This window comes from Aspergillus wentii (assembly GCF_001890725.1).
Source record: "Aspergillus wentii DTO 134E9 unplaced genomic scaffold ASPWEscaffold_8, whole genome shotgun sequence".
NCBI lineage: Eukaryota > Fungi > Ascomycota > Eurotiomycetes > Eurotiales > Aspergillaceae > Aspergillus > Aspergillus wentii.
This window is the reverse complement of record NW_024467839.1, coordinates 473,610-496,979: the sequence shown is the minus strand read 5'-3', so window position 1 is coordinate 496,979 and position 23,370 is coordinate 473,610. Positions and strand designations below refer to the sequence as shown.

At 47.9% G+C, this 23,370-nt stretch overlaps 10 protein-coding genes across 10 annotated transcripts; 5 read left to right on the top strand and 5 right to left on the bottom strand.

Annotated features, from left to right (window-relative positions):
• Positions 1-117: 117 nt before the first annotated feature.
• ASPWEDRAFT_746623 (uncharacterized protein) lies at positions 118-1,791 on the bottom strand (the record flags this gene model as incomplete). Its single annotated transcript, XM_040839502.1, has 7 exons — positions 118-201; positions 249-392; positions 440-652; positions 682-896; positions 949-1,092; positions 1,144-1,562; positions 1,622-1,791. The coding sequence occupies 7 exons, from the start codon at positions 1,789-1,791 to the stop codon at positions 118-120; spliced, it is 1,389 nt and encodes a 462-aa protein (XP_040684638.1).
• A 1,430-nt stretch (positions 1,792-3,221) lies between these two features.
• On the top strand, positions 3,222-4,214 carry ASPWEDRAFT_62303 (uncharacterized protein; the record flags this gene model as incomplete). The annotated part of the gene is made up of 1 exon (XM_040838638.1): positions 3,222-4,214. One exon carries the CDS (start codon positions 3,222-3,224, stop codon positions 4,212-4,214), a length of 993 nt encoding a protein of 330 aa, XP_040684637.1.
• Positions 4,215-4,256: 42 nt separating this feature from the next.
• On the bottom strand, positions 4,257-5,608 carry ASPWEDRAFT_186910 (uncharacterized protein). The gene is made up of 2 exons (XM_040832159.1): positions 5,054-5,608; positions 4,257-5,007 (listed from the first exon to the last, which is right to left on the bottom strand). The coding sequence occupies exons 1-2, from the start codon at positions 5,580-5,582 to the stop codon at positions 4,262-4,264; spliced, it is 1,275 nt and encodes a 424-aa protein (XP_040684636.1). The 5' UTR covers positions 5,583-5,608; the 3' UTR covers positions 4,257-4,261.
• Positions 5,609-7,075: 1,467 nt separating this feature from the next.
• Positions 7,076-7,966, top strand: ASPWEDRAFT_119865 (ankyrin repeat domain-containing protein; the record flags this gene model as incomplete). The annotated part of the gene is made up of 1 exon (XM_040828946.1): positions 7,076-7,966. One exon carries the CDS (start codon positions 7,076-7,078, stop codon positions 7,964-7,966), a length of 891 nt encoding a protein of 296 aa, XP_040684635.1.
• Positions 7,967-12,722: 4,756 nt separating this feature from the next.
• On the top strand, positions 12,723-13,506 carry ASPWEDRAFT_71982 (uncharacterized protein; the record flags this gene model as incomplete). Its single annotated transcript, XM_040839221.1, has 2 exons — positions 12,723-13,198; positions 13,264-13,506. The coding sequence occupies 2 exons, from the start codon at positions 12,723-12,725 to the stop codon at positions 13,466-13,468; spliced, it is 681 nt and encodes a 226-aa protein (XP_040684634.1). The 3' UTR covers positions 13,469-13,506.
• Positions 13,507-13,659: 153 nt separating this feature from the next.
• On the bottom strand, positions 13,660-16,076 carry ASPWEDRAFT_186906 (uncharacterized protein; the record flags this gene model as incomplete). Its single annotated transcript, XM_040832158.1, has 8 exons — positions 13,660-14,153; positions 14,243-14,570; positions 14,646-14,835; positions 14,897-14,963; positions 15,025-15,402; positions 15,473-15,747; positions 15,818-15,851; positions 15,907-16,076. The coding sequence occupies 8 exons, from the start codon at positions 16,074-16,076 to the stop codon at positions 13,742-13,744; spliced, it is 1,854 nt and encodes a 617-aa protein (XP_040684633.1). The 3' UTR covers positions 13,660-13,741.
• A 275-nt stretch (positions 16,077-16,351) lies between these two features.
• Positions 16,352-18,066, bottom strand: ASPWEDRAFT_162556 (MFS transporter; the record flags this gene model as incomplete). The annotated part of the gene is made up of 3 exons (XM_040829832.1): positions 17,464-18,066; positions 16,713-17,402; positions 16,352-16,665 (listed from the first exon to the last, which is right to left on the bottom strand). The coding sequence occupies exons 1-3, from the start codon at positions 18,041-18,043 to the stop codon at positions 16,352-16,354; spliced, it is 1,584 nt and encodes a 527-aa protein (XP_040684632.1). The 5' UTR covers positions 18,044-18,066.
• A 295-nt stretch (positions 18,067-18,361) lies between these two features.
• On the bottom strand, positions 18,362-19,053 carry ASPWEDRAFT_44907 (uncharacterized protein). Its single transcript, XM_040836391.1, has one exon. It carries the CDS (start codon positions 18,925-18,927, stop codon positions 18,694-18,696), a length of 234 nt encoding a protein of 77 aa, XP_040684631.1. The 5' UTR covers positions 18,928-19,053; the 3' UTR covers positions 18,362-18,693.
• Positions 19,054-19,658: 605 nt separating this feature from the next.
• Positions 19,659-20,704, top strand: ASPWEDRAFT_71980 (uncharacterized protein; the record flags this gene model as incomplete). Its single annotated transcript, XM_040839220.1, has 3 exons — positions 19,659-19,882; positions 20,034-20,475; positions 20,524-20,704. 3 exons carry the CDS (start codon positions 19,659-19,661, stop codon positions 20,545-20,547), a joined length of 690 nt encoding a protein of 229 aa, XP_040684630.1. The 3' UTR covers positions 20,548-20,704.
• An 867-nt stretch (positions 20,705-21,571) lies between these two features.
• Positions 21,572-23,232, top strand: ASPWEDRAFT_140822 (uncharacterized protein). The gene is made up of 6 exons (XM_040829409.1): positions 21,572-21,815; positions 21,880-21,996; positions 22,052-22,242; positions 22,290-22,403; positions 22,459-22,539; positions 22,600-23,232. Exons 1-6 carry the CDS (start codon positions 21,666-21,668, stop codon positions 23,102-23,104), a joined length of 1,158 nt encoding a protein of 385 aa, XP_040684629.1. The 5' UTR covers positions 21,572-21,665; the 3' UTR covers positions 23,105-23,232.
• The last annotated feature ends 138 nt before the right edge of the window (positions 23,233-23,370 follow it).

Below are 23,370 nucleotides of genomic sequence, written 5' to 3'. Positions count from 1 at the left end.
GTTGATTCAAATACTTTGGATTTTATTGAGCAGCATTTCAAGTGAATCAATTGATGAAATGTAGTCTAAGAATGTCTAAGTATTCTAATGCTCAACTTGGAAAAATATAATCATACATCATGAATTATCCGCACATGAAAAGCTGTCAGAAGAAGCATCGTCATGGATCGCTTTTCCAGAAGCATAAACACCAAGACCGCACTGAATGACATTAGTCCTGTACTACCAGCTCTGAACCAGAAACTTACCAAAAGCAGACCTATGCATATGATAAATGTATTAAGAAGCGTGAGACACAACTTCCTGAGCGACGAAAACCATACATCCCTATTCATGTAAAACCAGAACATGCCAGGCAGGGTGAATGTAAACCAAGTGGCAAATAGCGAAGTCTATCACAGTCAGTCTGCTTACCTCATTTATATAGAAAAAAACTTACCATAAGACTGAGCAGATCATCAAAGACAGGAATTGCCGAGGCAATAATCCACGCCACAATCCAGAGTGCTAAACCAATGCCAATCCAGGAACCAGTAGCGACGAGATCGCGTTTATGGATGCGGTCTGTGCCGGCGAAGACGCGGAGATAGATGGTTTTGGCGGCGATGTGGGCGTTCATGACGCCGGCAATGATGATCTGTCTCTTAGTATTCTGTAGTGAGGAAGTGAGGAAGTGCTTACGGTTGGTAGAGCAATGCCGTATGCAATCTTTGCTATCAGCGGACCAGCTGATCCGAGAGCTGGAGATGTCACATTATTCCCGGTAAAGTAATAGATGACCACGGCGGTGACAATGTATAAGGATATGTCGACTGTCTGGAGAAGGGCCAGTGCTTTGGGGAAGTCCCGTGGATCCTCAAACTCTGCGATGAAGGAAAAGAAGGTGTTGTGTGTGACTGTATAGATTAGTACCTTCTGTAAATAAAGCTCTATATAAAGAAAGCATACCATATGTAAAAGTAATATTGGCTGCGGCAGTAACACCAGTAACCAGACTCGGCTGGGCAGTGGCATGTATAATAACGTCGCTAGATTTGCGAACACCGACAGCAACCATAGTAATAAACACTGCTATCAGGATACTGATAAAAGCTTGTCATCATTAGCATTTAATCAATCGCAAAAGGAGGCATTGGGACATACAAGCAACTGAAAGCCAGGTCATTTTGGCCAATGTTCGTGGAAGAGTGCAGATAAACGAGGCAATCAGCCCGACAACACCGAATACTATAGAGCACGTTCCATGGTGTGTGAGGGTATTCATAGCCACGCTGAACGTCACCAAATGACTGGCCATGATGAAGACAAGGAACAGTATCTGGGCGAACCCGACAAGCTCCCTCCCAATTGGGCCGAGCAGCTGGTATCCTGCATCAGACATGCTGGAGATATGTGGAAACCTCCATTTGAACTGTGCAATCACGTATCCCGTATATGTTGCAATGATACCTAGTCCGACCAGAATAATAAGACCCGGTACGAAGCCCAATGATGCCATGGCCTTGGGAAGGGTAAGGATGCCGAGGGAGATTGTCTCAGCGATCATGAGCATACCGCCTTGCCTGTCATAGTCGGATCGTCAATGAGTGTATATAACTTAGATGCGTTGCAACCGACTCACCACCACTTGAGAACCTTGTATTTGACCTCGGCGAATTCTTCATCTCCAAATGCATCTTGAGGAGGTGGCGGAGCTTTCTCATTTTCTGAAAATGTATGGACTAGTTCCGCATCAATTTGATTTCCGGGTTGAATCCTCGGATCAGAGAGGTCGACTATTTGGGGTGCCATGATGGGGTGCAATATAATTTTAGAATTTGAATAGAGTGCTGATTAGAGTGAGTGTACTGTTATGAATAAATACTGCTCACAACGTGGCAGATAAGACATTGTCAAGGTATGCGTCCATGATAAGACAATCTTCAGACCCAAGGTATCATTTCTATTAGGAAGCTACACCCGACTGTTCACCCGCCATTGCATAAGCAGTAATGAGATATGCATAATCTACCTTGATCAGGCTAGACCAAGCTGTATAAACAGGGGCTAAATCCCAAGACAGAACGCAGTGCTTGGTGCCTTCTACCCCGCAAAGTATCCCCGACATATATTGCGGGGGTAACGGTAGCTGCTGGATCGACATGACAGAATGCAGGATATTCCGAGGAGAGAATATGATTGGCGAGAAAACATGGAGATATCACGATATGGTTCGGTTCCACTTCAAATGGCAGGCTATGCCGACGAGTGCTGTCTCAGGTAACGTAGCATTTTAGAATTGACTTTAATTGATGGCTGGTTAATTGACGGTAATTCATTGGATCGAATCCGGTGGATGCGATTTTGGGCCATGGTTCTTGCCGACGGCTCTGGGATTGACGCGATGCTTATATCCATTCGATTAAAAAGGTAATCACCATGAGAATCTTCATGGAATTAATATTTCAACAGAAATTTATATATCAGAAAAGCTTGTCTACTGCCGCTTTGAAAACAGTTGGCAATAGAGTAGAAATAGAATTAATTAACCACTTCGGTCCGTTGTTGAAATTATTTATGCAAGAACTGTGCTCCAATAACTGGTGAATAATAAAGATATTCAATAGCTTTAGGCTTCTATGGTGAAAATATCAAGTAGCCACATGCAACCGTGTCAGTGTGATTGTATGATTAAGATACTTTACCCAACCCTCCATTTTTGATGATGCTGTGTGCTGCGAAGTTTAATTCCGCGTAGTCTAAATCGATGATGAAAATGACCTGGCTGAAAAGTCTGTTAGACTCAGACATTTCACTCTGAGCTGCATTACTTCATTTTCAGATCATAGCATGAAGATCTGCATAGTGCATAGCTGAAGCCGACGATAGACATGACGTCATGACCTAACAGTGTCATCCACGAGGTGCTTGGTAGATATTGCTTGTACTGTATGGATAGGCCAAAAAGAACTCGATGGTAATTGATATACAAAAAGAAAAATTGACAGACATTATCCATGTATCATGCCAGGTGAATGAACTCGTGTTTGGGCGACTTGTCGAACCGAAAGAATGCGCTGGAAAGTGGGTTCGGTAGAGGCCGATGACGTGGGGATTGAAAGTCTTTTCAGCAGATGACACTCGGAATTACGGCTCGCCAGCTCTGGCTTATAAGTAGCACGCAGGGGTAGCAATGGCGCAATCAACACTGTTTATTCGTCATTTCCCATAATATATCCATCATGCCAATCTTATACAACCCTCGTAGCCGCCGGCTGTTTGAATCAGCGCCTTGTCCGGCAGACTGCATTATTCCCACCGGCGACCCTGATGCCTATGGACTTTACCCTGAATTCCGCTGGGTGTGTAATAAGCTCGCCATTGCCGAGCTACAAGGAATCAAATGCGGTCCTCACAAGACTCGTCCTGGCGACGACTTGTTTCCTATATTCAGCAAGCCTATCTACAACCTCGGAGGCATGGGTGCCGAGGCACGGGTTATCAAGACACAGGATGACTACTGGCGCTCTGTCACCGCCGGCCACATGTGGTCTGCTTTATTGACGGGCGAGCACTACAGCACAGACATTGCCGTGGTGTCTGGGAAGCCGGTCTGGTTCTCGCATACGAGGGGATTTCCTGGCCCAGATCAAACATGGGACTACTGGGAGATCAATATCCAGGTTGGCGGTGGTCTAGAGGAGTATATCACCGGCTTCATCGAGAAGCACCTGTCTGGATATACCGGAATGCTGAACATGGAAACGATTGGGGGAAAGATCATCGAGGTGCATTTGCGATTATCGCCCCAGTGGGCGGATGTATATGGATCGTGGTTTCTGACCTCCCTGGTGGATCTGTATTGCGGCGAAGGATGGACAGGGCCTTCGTTTACCGAGTCGAAGATGCAAACTGGGTACAGTGTGGTATTGTTCGACGATGTCGAGTATGCCAAAGTCGGGACAGCCCTGACACTGGATTATTTACGACAGATGGAGGCTGCTTTCGGTGTGAGCAGTATTACGATAGGGTATAATGCAGCAATGCCACTGGAGACTTATTTCTATCCACCCGGTGGGTTTAGAATTGCGTGGATTAATGGGTTTGATCTGGACAAGTGCAAGTTGGCAAGAAGGACGCTCCAGATGCATTTGCACAAGCTGTATAGGAGCCAATTTACTTCAGCTCGAACGGTGGCATTGAGAGTCTTTTACTGGGAATGGAGAGTCATTTGATGGATATACATAAGAATTTCATGAGAAAATAATCAACAATACCATGTCTATATCCCCAGATCAAACCATTCATGGTCCTGTGCATCTCTGGCAGATAGCCGTTCCTCAGGTTTAAACCGGAACAACTTCATCAAAAGGTCAACAAACAGCATCACTTCCTCTGGCGGAATGTCACGATGTACTGTTTCAAATTTTCCACCGGACTGTACTTCATACTCAAACCCAGCTTCAACCCGCTTTTCAAACCCCCGGGCCTCGTCAGTGGAACCCTTTATAACAGGACGTCCCTCTGAGTCAGGCTCATCTTCAAAACATCTCCGGCGGTGCTCCCAGGTCGTTGACCACCATGGTTCTGGCATAATCCCGAAGAATAGAGCCATGAAATAAAGATATTCATCAGCATCATCGTCAAACATAGTAAATAGCTTCCTTCCAGTTCGAATGCTGAACAGTGTACATGCAAGGGCCCAGATATCACTCCCAGGGCCTGGCTTTTCACCCAGTAAAATCTCAGGCGCAGAGTAGCTCTTCGGAGTTCCCAACTCTGGTGAATCTGATATACTAAAAGATTCACCAAAGTCGATAACATAGACCTCATCACGAAGGAATGAAACATCCACGTGTTCAAATTCGACAGGAATAACAAGATATTTGGCTGCTGTCTCCGGTGGGATCTCCCCAGCGCAGGTAGTGACTTTAAATGTTTTCGGTTCACCTAATATCTTGATGACTTCTTCCTCAGACAGGCCGTCGAGACCGGTTACCCGGAGCAGTACGTTGTGGGGGGTGAAATCTAGATTTGTCAGACATGGCATGTTAGAAGTAGAAGTAACACTGACCTCCATGGCAAATACCATGTTCGTGTAATGAAGCCATAGCCTCAACAGTGTGGAGAGCAATCCTCCGCAACGTTTTGTCATGATCCTCAAATATATGGTTGATGGAAGAAACCGCCGGTCCAGCCAGAGGGTAAACAAAACACCAATGCTCTCCATTCGGCCCAGTTATTTTGAACTGGTCTAGTGGCAGGCATATTGAATCATTGCAAATGTTCAGCTGTCTCACTTTATTAACTTTCAACTCAGGACAGTTATCACCTGAGAAATCAGCCATGATAATCTTCAACGCTACATATTTTGGCGTTGGATCGAGAGCCTGACACAACCAGACATTTGCAAACCCGCCACTGCCCAGCTTGTGAATCACACGGTATTTCCCGTCATTGCCCAGTCGATCACCGAGATGGATCGGATGGTGACCGCCAGTTTCGTAGTCGTAGATTTTCTCTAAACCCCACGGGGGGCCGTGTAGTTGCAAATTGCGTCCAGAGTCTTGAGGAGAAAGCTGGACAGTTTCTTGTTCAGACATGACCGAAAGTCTGCGGTAGTTCTGCTGTATGATATGGGTTGGTTGCGTAGAATTTCGCTCAAGACGGAGAACTGACAGAGAGTGTCAATAAACCACGCACTAAGCCGAAACGGGTGTCCGAACTGGCGCTATTTTAAGCTTGTATCCTCATCCAGCCAATCATTTTTAAATACTGTAATCCTGGATATTAGTACTCCTTTAAGCATGCTCACATGTAGAATAAAAACGACAATGAGAAGGATAATGATAATGGCCTGTTCTAGATAGCTCAATCATGATTTATCCATATGTGGTTACACCGTCATTTCCAGGCAGAAGCACGTGTCTTCTTAGAAACATGATTGTTCTTGTTTGCAACACATACTGCAAACAGTATGGATGTGTCTTATGCATCTACTTGTAAGAATTCTGGCTGCATAAGCAGGCAACAACGGCCTGTAGCCTAGCCCAACTCCCCCTTGCTTTGCTGTCGGTCTATATAGATGGCGGAAATACCAACCTTTGATAACAATCACCAAACATCAACTTCTATTTATTCATATATATCATTCCATTCCTAGTACATCACAATGCCATCTTCTCATCCTCCGTCCGCGCAGTCCAGTGATATGAAACTCCCAATTATCGGAACGAAAAGCAACCCGCTAGAGACCGACTGCGATGAGAAGTACCGCATGGCTCTACTGGTGGCCGCCCGAAATGGTCACCGATCCTTTGTAAAGGGGCTTCTGAAGGAAAAGGCGCAATTCGACTCAGTGCTATACGCAGGTCATTTCCTCAAGGAGCATCGAATGGAAATTCTCTACCAAATGGCCATGGATAGCATCATAGATCTAAAGGGACCGGATCCGGAAGAATTCATGGACTCGCTGCGTGGACGGACACCGCTGACTTGTGCTGCTGAAGGAGGCCATATAGAAGTGGTTCATCTTTTATTGGACAAGGAGGACGTGTACGAGAAAGATACAGATGGAAGGACGGCTTTACACTGGGCTGCGCAAGGGGGCCACGGCGAGATTGTCCAGACGCTGCTGTTCCGGGGTGCTGAGGTCGAAGTGGCCGATGCGACTGGGAACACGCCACGATGCCTGGCTGCACGGGAAGGCCACGACGCGACGGTCGATTTGCTGCGGAAGTACGGCGACGATACGCATGTGGCCGATGAGAAAGCACTACTAGAGTTCGTCCAGGCCATGCTCAGCAAGAAACAACCATCTCCTCAAGGACCGCGGATCATTCAACGTCTCATCCGGCAGGGGGCCGACATCGACGCCCGAGATAAAATTGGCCTCACTCCAGTGCATCTTGCTGTGGTTGGCAGACGTGTCGAACTTGTGGAGCAGTTGTTGGACTGCGGCGCTGATATTGAGGCTCGCAATTCTCGAGGCATTACACCGCTGTTCATAGCGGCAGCGCGGGGCTATTTGGAAATCACCAAGGCACTCATACATCGGAATGCCGATGTTAATGCCGGGGACATCATGATACATGATATGAGGCCGGTGGACTACGCTGTAGGGTACAACAATCCCCGGGACGTGAGAAGCTCGGAAAAGCGACGCGTTGTGGAGCTGCTACTGGACAGCAAGGCGGACATCACGACGAGAAAAGGACGGGAGGCGTGGAGCGCTCTCGGGGTAGCCATCTCCGCTGGCAGCGTAGAGATGGTCAAGCTGCTGCTCGACCGTGGGGGCGACATCGAACAGGGCCCAATGCTCCTGCCCCCTCTGTGCTTCGCCGCATCCGAGAGTCAGGAGGGAGTGGTCCAGCTGCTTATAGGACGGGGCGTATCTCTCCAAGAAACGGACAAACACTATGGGCGCAATGCACTCTCGTGGGCAGCCGCTAGGGGAAACGAAGCGGTATTTGACCGGCTGCTGAAGGCTCCTGCGATCGGATGGGACGATGCGGACTGGCTGGGCAGGACTCCTATCTTCTATACTATCATCACAGGAAATAAAGGCTTCTTCAAGAGGCTGATGTCACGGGGCAGTGACGTTCACCGGCGGGATCGATTTGGTCTGACGCCGTTGTTCCTGGCTGTCCAACGCGGCCATGAAGATCTAGTCCGGCATATCCTCAGCAGCCGTCCACTAGAAGAGGAGCCACGGGATCGATATGGGCGAAGTCTGACATGGTGGATGCAGAACACGGGAAATACCAGGCTGCGAGACCCCCTCGTGCAGTGCGGTATGCAGCTGGAAGCTTCATGGGGTGGACAACACCCGACCTTGCGAAGGTCTAAGGGATCATGCGATGTCTGCACTCTTAACATTACCTGTTATAGTCAAAGCATCACGAGTGGTTCTGGACGTGAGGGATACAAAATATGCTCTGTGTGCTGCAAGTTTGGAGCTGGCCGTGCGGACTTTGCGGGGGTGTAACGGTCGACTCGTACATAGTGTAGGTCATTGGTCTATGTACTATGAGATCAATTGAAGCCATATTGGATTCTGTGTTGGAAATGCAGTATAATACGTTCAGCATCTCCATCCACCGTGCATCTGTCAAGTCATGGGTTATTACTTTGTTATATAGATATTATAAGACATCAAAAACACTCATTTGTAAATGTAGAAAGTATAAAATATGTTTATTAGAATCCACTGCCAGATATTTAATATCATATCCTACACCAGGATGCTTCCGTGTCACATATCGCATTATCCATAAAACATAAGAAGCTTTCTTTATCAAAAGCAATCTAGGAATCCTCCGTATCACAATCAAAGGAAGAACGATGCGCCTGAAGCAATCGGTATGCTGCAAAATGCCCATTATTGAATGCAAACAGTAACGCCTGCTGATAATGTGCATCATCAACTCGCGCCCCAGCATTGAGAAGTAATTGAAGAATATCTATCCGGCCGTGCTCAGCTGCTCCTTCGATGGCTGTTCTTCCATTCACCTCTGCAGGCTCAGCATTGACATTCCCGCCCTTCTCAAGCAGACATAAGACAACGCCATAATGGCCCTGGATCGCAGCGGCCTGAAGGGCTGTAGCACCGCCGTCCTTGGCTGGAGGTGCGTTGACATCAGCCCCTGCTTCGAGTATCATCTTCACAATATCAAGCATTCCTTGCTCAGCGGTCTTTTGGAGCAAGGTTCGCCCAAATTGACCTTCTCTAGGGGTGTTCCAATCTCGGACATATTTGAAGAGGGATGGGAGAACTGAGAGTCGTCTTTCGGCAACTGCTCCTGACACGGCAGATTGTATCGTATGATTGCCAATCGCATTGTCCTTGTGGGAGAGGAGCAGCTCGACTATGTCCATATTCCCAGTGTAGATTGCCACATCGAGAGCGGTTTTTCTCTCCAGCAAAGACATCAAATGATCTATCGACAGATTATGATTGACGTTCGGTGGTATGACTTTGAGGCCAAGGTTCCATTCAGCATAATTCCCCCATGATAAACGATTATTTGGATTGACTCTGCCCTCTAGCAGGATCTGGACCATTTCAATCTTCTCCCGTAGAATGGCGGCGTAAAGTGCAAGACATCCAAAGCCCTTCGGCCGATAATCCATACACCTACAATATGCTATCAGAATCCTAAGCATGTGAGAGGAACTCTTGTCTACCGTGCAAAGCAAGGACAAATAGTCTCTGGGGTCTGCGCCAATCCCCAACAGGTATTCAACCAATGGGATATCATCGGTCATTATCGCAACCATGAGAGGTGTTTGATTGCGGCTGTCGATACTGTTGACTGGAGCACCGGAATTTAAAGAGGAAAGAAGCGAGGAATAATCCTTCCGAAGGATAGATCCAGTGAGCTCTTCGGCGTAGTCCAACGGAAGATGTGGCCTGTAGTTGGCGTGAAGATATTGAACAACAGCTTTCTTTCCGTGGGTCTGAGCAAATCGAAGATAATATGAATCAGGCGCGCCAAAGTCAGCACCTGCTTGCTGAAAAACATGAAGAACATCAATATGCTCATCCATAATTGCATATTCAAGAGAGGCCATAGTTGCCAGGGATTGAAAGTTCAGGTTTGCTCCGTTCTCCAAAAGGTAGTGCGCAATATCTGCCATTCCCTTCGACACAGCCAGATGAAAAGGAGTGATTCCTAGAAGAGGGTCGGTAGCATTGACATCAGCACCAGCCTGCACGAGCATCTGTACAACACTCAAACCTCTCATGTGAACCGCTATATGGAGTGGAGACGACATTTCTAGGGATTGGGTATTGACGTCTGCTCCCGCAGCAATCAGGGCTTTTACAACCTCCATGTTTCTATATCTCAAGGCGATTTGTATTGCAGTCTCAGGAGTCGATGACGATTCAGGTTTGGCACCTGAGTCGAGAAGAAATACTGTCATCTCCGTGTCTTGTCTGCTTATAGCATGGTCCAGTGCTGTCATCCCATCGGACGAGACCTCATCAATGCTTGCGCCGGACGCAAGAAGCATCTTTGCCATTTCCATGCGTGAGTCCTTTGCAGCCGCATGGAGGGGTGTTATAAGGGCATGGTTATTGCCCTCCGTCAGAATGCGGCCATTGACATCGGCACCATGCTGGAGAAGAAGTTGCGCTATTTCCATATTGCCTCGACATGCTGACGCTGTCAAAGCAGTAATTCCCAGGCGAGAAGGTTCATCAACTTTGCCTCCGGAGTGTAAAATCTTTTTTAGTAGCTCACGATCATCCATCGCGGCTGCGAAGAGAGTTGCTCGTTTCATTTTGGCCCACTGAGCGCTCAAAGGACGCAAAAAGCCAAAGTCTCTGCGTCTAAAGCCTAAGATATAAGAGAGAGATTTTTCGTCCTGGGCTGATTCGGCGCCCAAGTCAAAGTTGGTCACATCCGCACCAGCCGTGAGCAGGAGCTCAATCAGCTCTTTGTTTTCTCGCCGAATGGCATAGTCAAGAGGGGTATATCCATCACAATTGGTGAGATTTACATCAGCGCCGTAGTCAAGGAGAGTTTTAACCATTCTCAATGCGGCCTTGGCATGACGACCAGCCCTCTGGAGAATATTCATCGTAGCGTGGTGCAAGGCAGTCCACCCCCTTTTGTCTTTTAAATGGAAATCAGCATTAAATGATAGTAGCTGTTTGACGAGTCTGGAACACGAATTTGACACTGCATGATGTAGAAGAGACCTGCCGTCTTGATCGAGAGCATTGATGTTATCTCCAATGGACAACAAAATAACCGCTAGCTGTTTCCTCCGATTCGAGCCATCTATAGCGAGTCTTCTGATATTATCAATCCCGGCTCCGATATTGGCCAGGAAATCTTCCATTTCTGAAGTCCTATGGTGGCGTAGGTACAAGAATGCGCGGGCGATATCTGTCCTTTGGGGAAAGTCGATTCTCGCCCCCTTTTTCAGCAAGAAGGAGATCATTTCAAACTTCTGTTTTGAAAGTGCATACTGAAACAATGTATGGGAACGAAGCGATTGACCTACAACGGTTTGATTGACATCCACATGACTTAGAAGCAATTCCATAACTGAGGTGGATTGATCTTCTATTGCAAGTGGAATCAAAGCTTCTGCCAGTGATTCCGAAGTTGACCCGGGGGCTGATAGTATCGTTTGCAGGATCCCACTATTCTTGGCTAACAGGTAGCACTTTTCATTAGTGTCTGAAGGAACAAGACGATTCGATAAGGCATAACCCAACATCCGAACAAGTGCTGGAATTGAATCGTGATTTATTGGATTTGAAAGTGCATGGGCAGTCGAAAGATGCTCTCCAGGATGCATCTCGGGCATCGTAGATTGCAGTATGTAAGCAAGTTCTGTCTTGTCTTCTCTTTCCTCTTGTAACGGGGGATTGTGTCGTTGAAATATCTGCATAGCAAAATCGACTCCAGCTGTGCTTGATCTAGGTGCAGATATCTCACCTCCTATGATTTGGTTGAAATCTTTGGGTTGGAATTGAACAGCTGTTTTATATCAGTTATCGAACAGGGAACTGATATCTGAAGTGCATACCACGCGAGACAAGCATCGTATGAAAAGATACCCAGGGCAAGTTACCTGTCTTTGGCCACTGAACCACTGATGCCGGCGGTGTACAGACAACAACTCCAGCAGGCAGTTTTGGACTTGGACCTGTAACCACCATGGTCAGTAATACAAGATAGCATATGCAGATAAGAGAAGCATACATTTGGTAAACCTCTCCACGGTTGAGATGGTCCCGTTTCGGTATGTTCCCTTTTGCACCTTCTTCTTGGGAACCAAAAGACCATTGTCGTAAACGTCACTGTCTGGACGGCCAGCATTCTTTCGCTTCAAGATATGATGCTGTATCGCCTTCCATTCCTCTGCTCTGAAGTTCTTGCGAAACCCCCATTTCTTAAAATGTTCCTCGAACTGCCAGTCCCTGTTGCATTTCCCACGGTTAGTTTCATACAGGTGACGATATTCAGAGGGCAAATACGTTGCATTAAATCCATGCTCTGCTTCCATAATCTCCATAACCTTCTTCTTCTTTCCATTCTGGTGGATGTATAAATTCCAGATGATCTTTTTGTGTTGTTCCCATACTGATTCGGGGATCGCGATCTCGCTCGATGGTCGGGGCATTGGTTTTGAGTAGCGGCGGGCAATCTGAGGGTTGAAAATGTAGATTCAAAGCATCTGTATTTGTCCCAGAGCTTTTAAGTCTGATGGAAACGTGAGATATGAGAGAAAGAAAAGAAAACTGGAAGGAGGAAGGAAGGGTGGATGGATGGACAAGGCTGAGGGTGTGCCATATTTATCTTCCATGCCATTGGACAGTGCCAGAATTGGTGGATACCAATATTCTGTATCATCTGCCAGGCAGTCATTGGCCAGTTCCAGAATCTGGACGAAGATCGCCCCACATCGTCGGGCAAGCCGCGAGTTATCGACAAACGGCTGTGATTGGCGAATGCCAGAATCTGGTACCAAGGTGGACAGGAGCCCGAGAGTAGATGCTGAATAGACTGCAAATTTTGGTGACCTCAGTATTCCTATAAGGACATATATAGCCCTCTGCATCTGCTGTTGGAATGCTCTTCATTTTCATCACCAATCCACAACTGTGTTTGTTCTCTTAGCCCTTTCTCTACTTTTCTAACTCTTCTTTGGTACATTCTGTTCATTCATCACAAAACACCCAAGACAATATCTTATTCATCAAGTTGAGCTGCGCCTCTACTATGTCTTCATTTGTAGCACCCGGTTCAATGAATGACGACGGCCTTCCAATGACAACCAGCAATATCGAAAATCTGTTGGTAGACCCAACTTCCATGTCTTCAGGTTGTCGGTTCTCCAACAATACATATCCCATCGTTGACCAGATTCCATTTATAACGCCCGACCTTCCAATCATGCAGGCCGACCCTACATGGAACGAAACACCAATGCCCCCTTCAACAGCAGAGACTGTCCAGCCAGAAGCATTATACCAATCGCTTAATGGCATTGAACCGTGGACACCAATCACAAGTCAAGGCTATCTCAGTACGGGTTCTGGAGTAGGGAGCGATGTTATCTTCGATTCCATATCTCACACTCCTCAATCCCTCGAGTCTGACAACCTCGACTTTGCTACTGTCGACCCCATTCAAGACACTCAAGTCGCCAATGCCAGTGATGAGCAAAATCCAAAAGGTAATCTATCTCACAAAAGGTACGTCACAATTCTTGCATATACTCTTGTTGCATGTATATATGGCTAATGAACCATGCTTAAAGAGCCCGCCGTTTTAAGTGCAAATGGGAAGGCTGTCCATCCAAGCCATCTTTCAACCGAGACGTGGATCTACTGCGACACGTCAAGACGATCCACATATGCCCTCGTTCATATGTCTGTTACATTCCCGGTTGCCAGAAGCGGTTCAATCGGAAGGATAATCTCACGGAACATATCAAGAATTACCATGATATGGGGAAATCGTAACGTTGCGAAAATCGGCAGCTGACGTGCGTCTATGATGGTCCATTTTATTTTCTCGTCTCGTTCAAAGATAGCGTGGAATCTCATTTTATATTGTAATTTGGCGTTCCGGGAGAATGTGTGTAATTTATTAGTGAATGGAAGTGCAAGTGAGTATTACAGATAGAAGAGGTCAACTGGACTTGAGTAATCTAGCCTTATATTTCTCATATTAACCAGGCACGGACAGAATTGACCACACTAAGAAAACAGAAAAGCGAACAGATGGAAACAATGTCAACTTGGACCAGTAAAATCCAGTTGCCCAATCTGCCATTCGTCCATTATATCAAATCCCAGAAAATCCTCAAAGAGCGATATATTATTCTCACTCTGCTCCAATGATGGAGGCACGCTGACCGGTGTGTGCGGCGAAGCGTACGGATCCTCCATACTATTGTCGTGTGACGGCGACTGCGAAGGTACCTGACCAAGACTATTGGGCGGAACCAAGTTCAAATTCTTCCTCGCAAGAATATCTTCAAATAACGGCAGAGCTCTTTTCAGGGCTGGTATTTCTTTGCCCTGGGTGAGAACGAGCATTGTCTGGCTGATGGATATCCGCGCCATGGAGCGGACGAGGTCTGTCTCGGCTGGATCGAGGGCCGATTCAATGTGTAGAGCGAGCAGTGCCGTTATGGTGGTTATGCTAGGAAGGCAATTATCAGCTCTCCATTTGTGTTCTCGATAGAGCATGTCTGAAAAATGGGAAAACGAGAAGAAATCGACAGCACCTACAAGGATATGGGAAAGTCCTGAAGGGTACCGCTCGCCAACACCCTCTTGGTGATCGTGTCCAGCTCCAGAATCGCAGACCGAAGCCGCTGTTTGGCCCACTCGCTCCCGTCATATTGGGAATGCTGCCAACGGCGTCGTATCAGACGAGATAAGATGCACTCAAATCTGTAGCTCATGGCTTGGATAGTTAGATAGTACACGTCGGTTGCAATGTTTCCATCTAAATGCATCTTGGAAGGGAGAGACCTGCGCCATGCATCGAGTGGGTGCAGCATTTTTCGAGGATCCTGCTGCGGCTTGTTTGTCATGTTGGACAGACACTGTCCGACTGAAAAGAGTTAGTCTGATTGATAATGGAAAAGAAAATAATGACAATAAACAATGGCGTGGAAGCAACACGCACATATTCGAGACAGCTCGCAGTGGGCAACAGGCAAGGCCCTTTGCTGAGGCGTGGCTGGCGATATCAAGCCGGATGATGTTTCCGAGACATCCTCTTCCCAGTCATCTTCCGTCCTAGAATTGATGGTGGAGCTGTCTTCAAGTAGTCGCGAGCGTCTGGTATTGACAGAGACATGGAAAATATCTAAAGACTATGTATCTACAGTAAGCATAATACAGGAAGAACGGAGCACGGTGACGAGAGGCCCGTACATAGAGAGCCCACCAGATCCTTCTGTACAGCTTTAACACTGCACGGGGTTTGTCTCCTCGGGCACAGCTGTGTCGGTTAGTACCTACAATACATGCCACAGGTGTCACAGTCCAGGTAGGAAACGTACGCGGTGCGTAGGTCAAGCTTAGCGGCAAGACGGATCGCATTGTGGAACCAGTAGCCAAAGTCTCGGTCGGTAGGGCGATCGCGAATCACCATGCTTAATATGATAGATCCCTGTAGCATCAGCAAAGGATCGTTCTCAGCGGCAAAGTCGTCGAGAAGCTTGGCCTTGGAGAAGAACGACTCTTGCGCGGCGGAACGGTTGGCAAACCCGCAGGCAGATAGTACGTCTTCTGGCGCATGGACACTAGCCGGCGTCAATATGGCGTGGAGCAGGAACAGCGAGCAGTCGCCAGACTGAAAACCGCGAATGAAATCGACTCTATTGATTACAGGAGCAAACGGGTAGACGTGGTCAAAGTATGTCTTTATGAGGGAATCTCTATTGTTTTTGTCAGCAAGTAGAGGTAGAGACGAAGATGAGGAATGGAAGAGTCTAAGATTGGTCTCACAGGTATTGCGAGGGAGGTAGATCAAAGACACCTTTCTTGACAAGATATTGATGGTCAACATCGTCCAAGTGGGGTAGCTTCGTCCATAAGCAGTTCCGAGGAGTAAAACTGTCCCCGGAGCTTGGACGGTGGAGGCTGATGGAAGTAGGGTAGGATCGACTGAATTCTGCTGTTTGTTCGCCGGCGTCATTGAGGATGTTGAGGTAGAGCAGATCTGGCTCCGTCTGATGTGATCTTTGGCCGTCCAGAAGATCGGAAGTGGAGGGTTGAGCCGACTTTTGATTGATAAGATGAGATTGGTTAGATTGATAAGATTGACTACCGTTGGGTGGGGGACACTCGTACATGGCGAGGAATCGGTGAAACATGTTTCACTTTCCTGTGTCGTCATCTAACTTAGCACGCACCTAAGCCATCTGTCAGTAATAACTCACCTGGTCCGACCCTTACGGACCGGTAGAACACAGTCCTTGGCACACTCCCTACTGGTGCAGCTGCTGCAGGGAAGGCCAGTCACGGTGGCATCGCATTTGATCTTGCGTACCCGGCAGGGCACACATGCCTTGTTGGCTTTGAAGGCACGCTTTTCGGCTTCTCTTGGCATCTTTTGTGCCTCTGCCTGAGAAGGATATTGCGGCCTTGTAAACGTGTTGATGATCAGGACAGGTCATCTTCGGCGATTCAGGTTCCAGCCCGATCGGAAGATGATCCCTGCATTTAGGCCCCCATTGGCATTTCCTTGTCTACTACAGCCAGGCAGAGAGCACCAATTAGAGCAGATGGAGATCTTCTTGGCCCTACCAGAGCACTAAATGCTGTGTTCCAGCTGGATTACAAAATAAAATCGCAATTCATCCATTTCTCTACAACTAGTCTCCACTAAACAGCCTGGTGAGCCTTCTTCTCTGGCCCGTTTGACTCACCTTCCACCACGCCGTCTGGCTGACGACGCATCATCTCCAACACCTTTGCTGCTTCGAGGGAATACTTAGATTTGGCACGTATCTGCGCACCATACCTGTGAAATAGAAACGGAAAAGGCACGCATGCCAGAACCAGAAACGCAGGAATGGAGCTCGCCCATTGATTTCCGAGATTCTCGTACATTTGGGTGGTGAATAGCGGAAACGCGGTGCCGAATAAGGACCGCAGCGCCGAGTTGGCTGCCAGTACAGAGGCAGCATACACGGTATCTGACACAGTTGAGCCATGTGGATTGTTCTGGAGGATTTGAACTTACAAGAGTCGACGAGGTAGCTCATCAGCGAGATGAAGACCATGACCAGACCACAGGAGAAGATCACAGCGCCGATAATGGGCACGATCCAATGCACCGATGGATACGTCGTCCACGCAAACAGAAACAGGCCCGTCGGAATTACAAAAGAGCCTACCATGGCTGTGCTCAGTCTGGCCTCTGGCTCGACGGTGCCTCCGCCTGCTTCGGCCTCCGCGCACAGCCGCACGTAGTGTTTGTTGTCCACGCCAGCCGCCAGCGTGGCGAGACACACGCCAATGGCCACGCCGACAAACGGCAGTCCGGCGATGCCCTGGCTCCAGCCTCGAGTATATTGGAAGACGATGGGGAACCCGGCAAAGAACATGTACAGTGTGCCATAGACGATTGAGACGTACAGCGATGTCAGCAAGACAATGGGTTCGCGGAACAGAAAGATCCAGGGGCGCGTGAGAGAGACCAAGAGCTCCTGTGAGAATGTCTTGGGCGGGTGTCCCGCATTCATCCGGGGTACATAGACGCTTCCTGTCATCCGGGAGAGGGCCTTGGCTCGACATCGCAGAATGAACGGCGCGTATGTTTCGGGAGTGGTCAGCGTCGTGATAATCCAGACCACGCCGCCCATGATGGCGATTAAACCGAGGGGCCAGCGCCAGTCCTGAGTTTCAGCAAGAAAACCACCGGCAATGGGGCCTAAATGTTAATAGGGATCAGCAAGTGTACAAGGCAGCATGTAAAAATGGCATCCACCGACCCAGTGCAGGTCCCAGAAACGGAGCCGTGACAAACAACCCGGTCGCCAGTCCACGCTGCGACTTGCTGAACATATCGGCAATGACGCCCCCGGTATTCGTCATCGACGACGAACCAAACGCGCTCGCAAAGAAGCGAAGAACCAACAAGGCCGTGATGTTGGGCGAGCAGGTCGCCGCCACGCTGAACGCCGTGTACGCCATGAACGAAACCACATAGATGGCCCTGCGCCCGTACATCTCTGAGAGAGGCGCCCAGATCAGCGGTCCCACGGCGAATCCTAACACGAACAGCGACAAGCCCAGCGTGGCCACCTCCCCGGACACGATAAAGCGCTTCTCAATGCCTCCAATGCTGCTGACGTACACCGAGCTGGAAAAGGTCACCACAAACGTGGACAGGGACTGGAGAATGGCAATGGCCCTTTTCCGCCCATAGGAAAAATTCATGGCATCTTGCGGGTCGTTGTGTAGGTAATCGACAATGTACGGGTCGTCTTCTGTACCTTTGCCGGCATAATTGTGGTTGCATACATGGTCGTCGGGGGGCGTGCAGAAGAGAAGATATTGGATCCAGGACATGCATTGGGAGTCCTTGATTTGGTGGGGGTTATCATTGGAGATAGTGGAAACGACGGCCATGTTTGGAACGACAGGAAGAACAGGAAGACCAGTGCTAAGATTCACAATAGAGACGGAAAACCAACAAGTTCTCATCTTGAACCATAGGTCATAGTAAGTACAAGATCGAGCTCTGGTATCGGTTATATAGTTCATTCGGACTTTCAGAATCGGAGTTTCAGCATGTTTATTGCCGATCAACAAAGCCCGCGGCATTATCTGCGGAATTGTTTTCTGTTAGCATGACTACATCAAAAATGCCATAGATTAACATGAGGTTTCATTTTCTAACTGTAACTATCTATATATAATCTAGATATCATATAATAGTGATCGGGTATAGCCCAAGTACAATCCGTATTACGATATAGTAGACCAGTAGGATAAACTTGGACATTAATATTTCTAGAAGCATTCAATGAAATAACGAGATATTTCTATAGCCACGCGCTAGAAATATTTGTTTTTCTCTTAGTTATAATAAGTATAGTAGTGTTCCCCTCTGGTCCACCAGGAAGGAGCTAGAATAGAAGGAGCGGTAGCTCACTGAATCAGTAGATTTCCGCTGTTGACTATGTATTCGTCCATACCTTGACAGTGGATGGCATAGTCTACATCCCAGACTCATCCTCGCGAGTGGTGCGGATGGTAATATGGGCGCTCCCAAAACTATAGCTGGAGTGCATGACATAAATAGTCTCGTCTTGCAGGTACTGCTGCAAAGTCTCTATGTATTCTTGCAAGAGACTGTGGTTTCCGCATTGAGCTGATTGTGAATATTTGGACTTTTTGTTGATATCGTATATGAACAGCTGCGGGCGGCTCAATTTATTCGAGTCATCCATTGCAACTGCTTTGAATCGAGCCGAGCTGTTTGCGAGTTGATTCTGTCACTTCTTACTGAGAGCGGTAGACGTCGAGGGTGGGGAAGATATACTGGAGGAAATAAAAGTATAGATAGATGGGTATTGATTCCGGATGATTGTATATTGATCTTCTAGGACAACACCTGGTTCTATATGGTCGAGCACATGCCACTGTAGCCTAGATCATGTGACTGCTGCCTAACATAGTATTGTGTCCATGTTTATGTCTAAGACACTGCAGAAGGGTCATCCTCGCCCAATTAGGCAATCAAGAAACCGCGTCATGCACATCTCTCGGTTGCCGCTAGCACGACGCTTAGGTTCGCGGAAAGAAGCACACAAAAGGCCTGAACCCCCTCCATATTTTCTCCTGGTCGATCGCTCCAACAAGGCGACCAAGGTGATAGACGACCTCCCAGACGACCTGCTTCTCATGATTGGAGAATGGATTGACGAAATCCCTACAAAGATATGGTGCCTGGCTGGCCTCTGGAATTGCTGAACGAGATATTCGAAGAGCCAATAGACAAGGATCGGTGGATAGAACACCTTCAGTAGTGTGGAAGTACTTGGATGAGCCTGATACTCATTCGCCTGGGTAACCTACAAAGTATACGCCTGGACTATCAGCCTCCAGAGCTCATGGAGGAAATCATCTGCAAGGCATCCAAACGAGCGACCTTTTCCACCAAAGCACCCCGTTTCCCTCTATGCACGAGGTCAAACTGATTAGCTCTTCCTCAAACTCGCCGTTTTCCTCGGACTTTGTGCTTCCGTTTTTCTTCCTCCCTGCCGTTCGCAAGGTCGAGGCGTCTGATGTCGTCGAAGGATTTTCACGATCCGAATACCGTACTCCCGAGGATCCATCCGATCGTGTGCCGCAGGATCTATCTGAAATCCGCAATCTGAACAGTTCCGTCACTGAAATCAGACTGTATGATGTGCTGGACCACACGGGGATGGAAAAATAGATTGCACTATGTACCCATCTTGAACACTTTGAGGTCGATTTTGGCTCAGGGATGAATTTTTCCGAAGCAGATCACTCATTTAACGCATCGGCATATCGCCGCAATCTCCTGCAGCCAAGGACACCCTCCGCACTCTTTGCCTCGGCTTTGGTGGTGTCCACAATATGATGAGAGGAATCGACATGGTGTCTATGTCCATGGCTATGAATTGGACCAGCGGGACGATACACCGTTTGGCTCGCTGAAAGAATTCCATGTCCTCCAGGACTTGTCGATCCGGCATGCCAACCTCGTCAAACAGTCAGATCCTCAATCTGATAAAGACGAAAGTGGCTCTAAGTCTTTGGCTGATCTGCTTCTCAGCTCGCTTAGAACCCTCGAGGTAAAAGACGTTGAGAAGCATTTTGCTGGTCTGGCGTCTGATCTAGTACAACTTGCCAACGACCGGGTTTCTTATATGCCGCAGCCTCATAAAATAAGTCTTCACATATATGGAGAAGCCGAGTCTGTTAAAGACTCTGTCCAACTTCTGAGGAAAGCTTGCGAAGCTGCGGGAGTATGTCTTGAGATATATTTTGTATTGGATAAGACTTATATCGGAAAGCCTAGCGTGCCGGACCCTGAATGATGACACCTGCATGCTTTTTAATGTCTATAAATGTATATTTCGCAATGGCCATGTGGCAAACAGCCGAAGTATACAGCATGCATATATATATATAATTAAGGCAACCAGGAAGGCCTTATTTATAACATTGCCTTTTGTGGCAGCAGAATTAAGCGAGATAAATCTAGACTCTAGCGTTTCAAGAAGTACCACTATTAGTGACGCTTTGTCCGCATCAATAGTGGCATAAGCGAAGCCGGCTGTGGCCAGACCTCAGCGGAAATAATCTCATCGGGGAGATGGAGGCGATCTCCGCTTTGAATCCTTTGAGTGTCAATCAATGTCAATCAGTGTCAATCGGTATCAATTAGCTGCGATTGGCAGCTTGCATATGATAGTATCTACTAAATCGAGCATGAACGTTGCATGTCAGTTTTATAGATATTAATAGTGCTGTACATATAGGCAGGGGTAAACAAAGGGGTAAAGCCGGGCAGCAACACGCACTTATTTTGGCTCCATCATTTTGACTGCATTATGTTGACTGACCAATTATTTGTGAGATAAATAATGATTATTAAAAAGCCATTGTCATCTCCTGGAAAATCCTTGGCGGCCCAGTATCTTGACTCTTTGACCCCTTGTTCGTGGCCATCGTGTTAAGTGGCATTATTCGGTAATCTTTCGGGCTTAGCAACACTCCTGGCCTATGAGAGCTGGCAGAACCAAGTCACGCGAAGCCAATTGAGCGATCGTCGTGACCGGCTCGATGAGTGCGAGTCAGTCGAAACCTCTAATTTCCGTAGCGGAGCCCATGCGGACTGAATCAGCCGACTAGAAGAACCGACGGAGGACGAATAGCCGGGGAGGAAACCCAACGGAACGACGTGATTGGCCAGCTGCCGATCCGATGGACCGGGAATACTGCACTGAACTCGATTTTCACTGGACAGGAAAAACAATTACCGAGTGCGTGGGAGTGGGTTTTGTCTGGAATTCTGGATCTCGAATTCCTCCCTTTTGATGCTAGCACCAGCCCATCGCCCTTTTCTTTTCGCCCTCCCCGCAGAAAAGGGATTGTGAAAATCTCTCGGCTTGTTCAATGCTCAACCAGCAGGGCTGCTCTGCACACGGGCAACATGGCCATCTACGCGGATGATGCACATTCAGTGGCTGGCAGCGTTATTATGCTGACTGCCATCGCCTTTATCACTTATGGTTTACGAGTCTATTGCCGGGTGAGCCGGAAGTCATGGGGCACGGAAGACTGGATCATGACGGCAGCATTGGTTGGTGTTCTGATTTAAGCTTAACAGTTACGACGCACCTCGACTAACCATGGATTCTGGATAGGCGCCTTTTGCCGTCCTCATTGCCGGCTGTCTCGGGGGTGCTTTCAATGGAATCGGGGTTCACAATTGGAGGCTGCAACAGGATGGGAACCAGAAATATCTCGCATCGGGACAGAAGGTATGCATTGCACCATAGACTTGTGTTTACCCCATCGCTCATTGGTTGGATCCAGTTCTTCCTTATCTTCGAAGTCGGCTATTGCGCGGCTATCATCCCAATTAAAATGAGCATTAGCTTTATGTTGATTCGGGTTGCTGAAGGGCGCAAGCTGTATATCTATATCCAATATGCGGTCATGGCCATATTTGTGGTCATGAACTTTATAGCCTTGATCTTTATCCTCACAAACTGCATACCCATTGCGTAAGACATCACTGCATACTCAACATATCCTTTACTAATCGTCACAGTGCTGCCTGGGATTCGAGTGTGGGAGGCAGCTGTAAACCAGCCTATGTGCTGGCAGATGTCTACTATGCGTGTACTGCTGTCAACATTGTCACAGACTGGATCACAGCTTTCATGTGCGTAAATCCATCCATCATTCTCAACCCGAGTCGGAGCTAATATGCAGGATAGGCCTATTCCGCTGGTCTGGAAAGTCCAGCTGAACCGCAATACGAAGATCTCCATCATCTGTCTGATGAGCTTGGGCATCTTGTATGCTTTCTGCCCCTTTGATGCCCCATAATAGCAACTAACAGTCTCTCTCAACCACAGCGCCTCATTGTCCGCATGCGTCCGTCTCAAATACACCGTCAACCTAACCAACCAAACCGATTTCCTCTTCGGCGTCGCCAACGTCGTCATCTGGGGGTTTGCCGAGAACGCCATCGGCATGATCGTCGGCAACGTCTCAACCCTCCGTCCTCTCTTCCGCATTCTCTGGGACCGAACCGGCTCGAGCAATGGCAACGGAAACGGATACAGCAATGGATACACAGGCGGTTCACGATCCCACGGATTCCTCAATTCGCGACGTACGAACCCGACCATGCTTGCCTCTGCGGACGATATGGAATTGGGCGGGCATGGGCAGACTCAGACTGGTATCCGGGCCAGTAAGGGATTCAACGACACCGTGGCAGAGGCCTCGGACTCGAAGGATAATAGGAGCAGCCAGTCGAGTGATAGGGAGAGTCAGAAGAATATCCTCCGTGAGGGGCAGAGGCCTGGACAGGCGGATATTTATGTGAATCACCAGGTGACTGTTACGTACCACTAGGGGGTATTAGGGTGGATATACTTTTTTCCTTTTTTCGTGTACATATAGCGCTTCTAATACTTGCATACATAAAGCGGCATAGAATAATAAACCCAGAGTTGACCAGTCCTACAGGTCATGATACCCAGATGATCTAATGTGTTCAAACTAATAATCGTCTGCAGGATCCGTGGAGAAAGAAAATCAAAAGGAATAAAGGTGTAAGAGCTCAGACTAGAGCCATTTACCTAAGTGTTTACCGCAGAGAAGCCAATTATAGCTCAGCT

Excerpts from the sequence above, each read along its gene's own strand:
- ASPWEDRAFT_186910 (XM_040832159.1), bottom strand. The coding sequence starts at position 5,582 with ATGTCTGAACAAGAAACTGTCCAGCTTTCTCCTCAAGACTCTGGACGC. Across the intron at positions 5,008-5,053 it reads ACATGGTATTTGCCATGGAG|ATTTCACCCCCCACAACGTA; the intron begins GTCAGTGTTACT and ends TGACAAATCTAG.
- ASPWEDRAFT_44907 (XM_040836391.1), bottom strand. The coding sequence starts at position 18,927 with ATGGATGACTCGAATAAATTGAGCCGCCCGCAGCTGTTCATATACGAT.
- ASPWEDRAFT_140822 (XM_040829409.1), top strand. The coding sequence starts at position 21,666 with ATGGCCATCTACGCGGATGATGCACATTCAGTGGCTGGCAGCGTTATT. Across the intron at positions 21,997-22,051 it reads ATCTCGCATCGGGACAGAAG|TTCTTCCTTATCTTCGAAGT; the intron begins GTATGCATTGCA and ends GGTTGGATCCAG. Across the intron at positions 22,404-22,458 it reads GACTGGATCACAGCTTTCAT|GCCTATTCCGCTGGTCTGGA; the intron begins GTGCGTAAATCC and ends TATGCAGGATAG.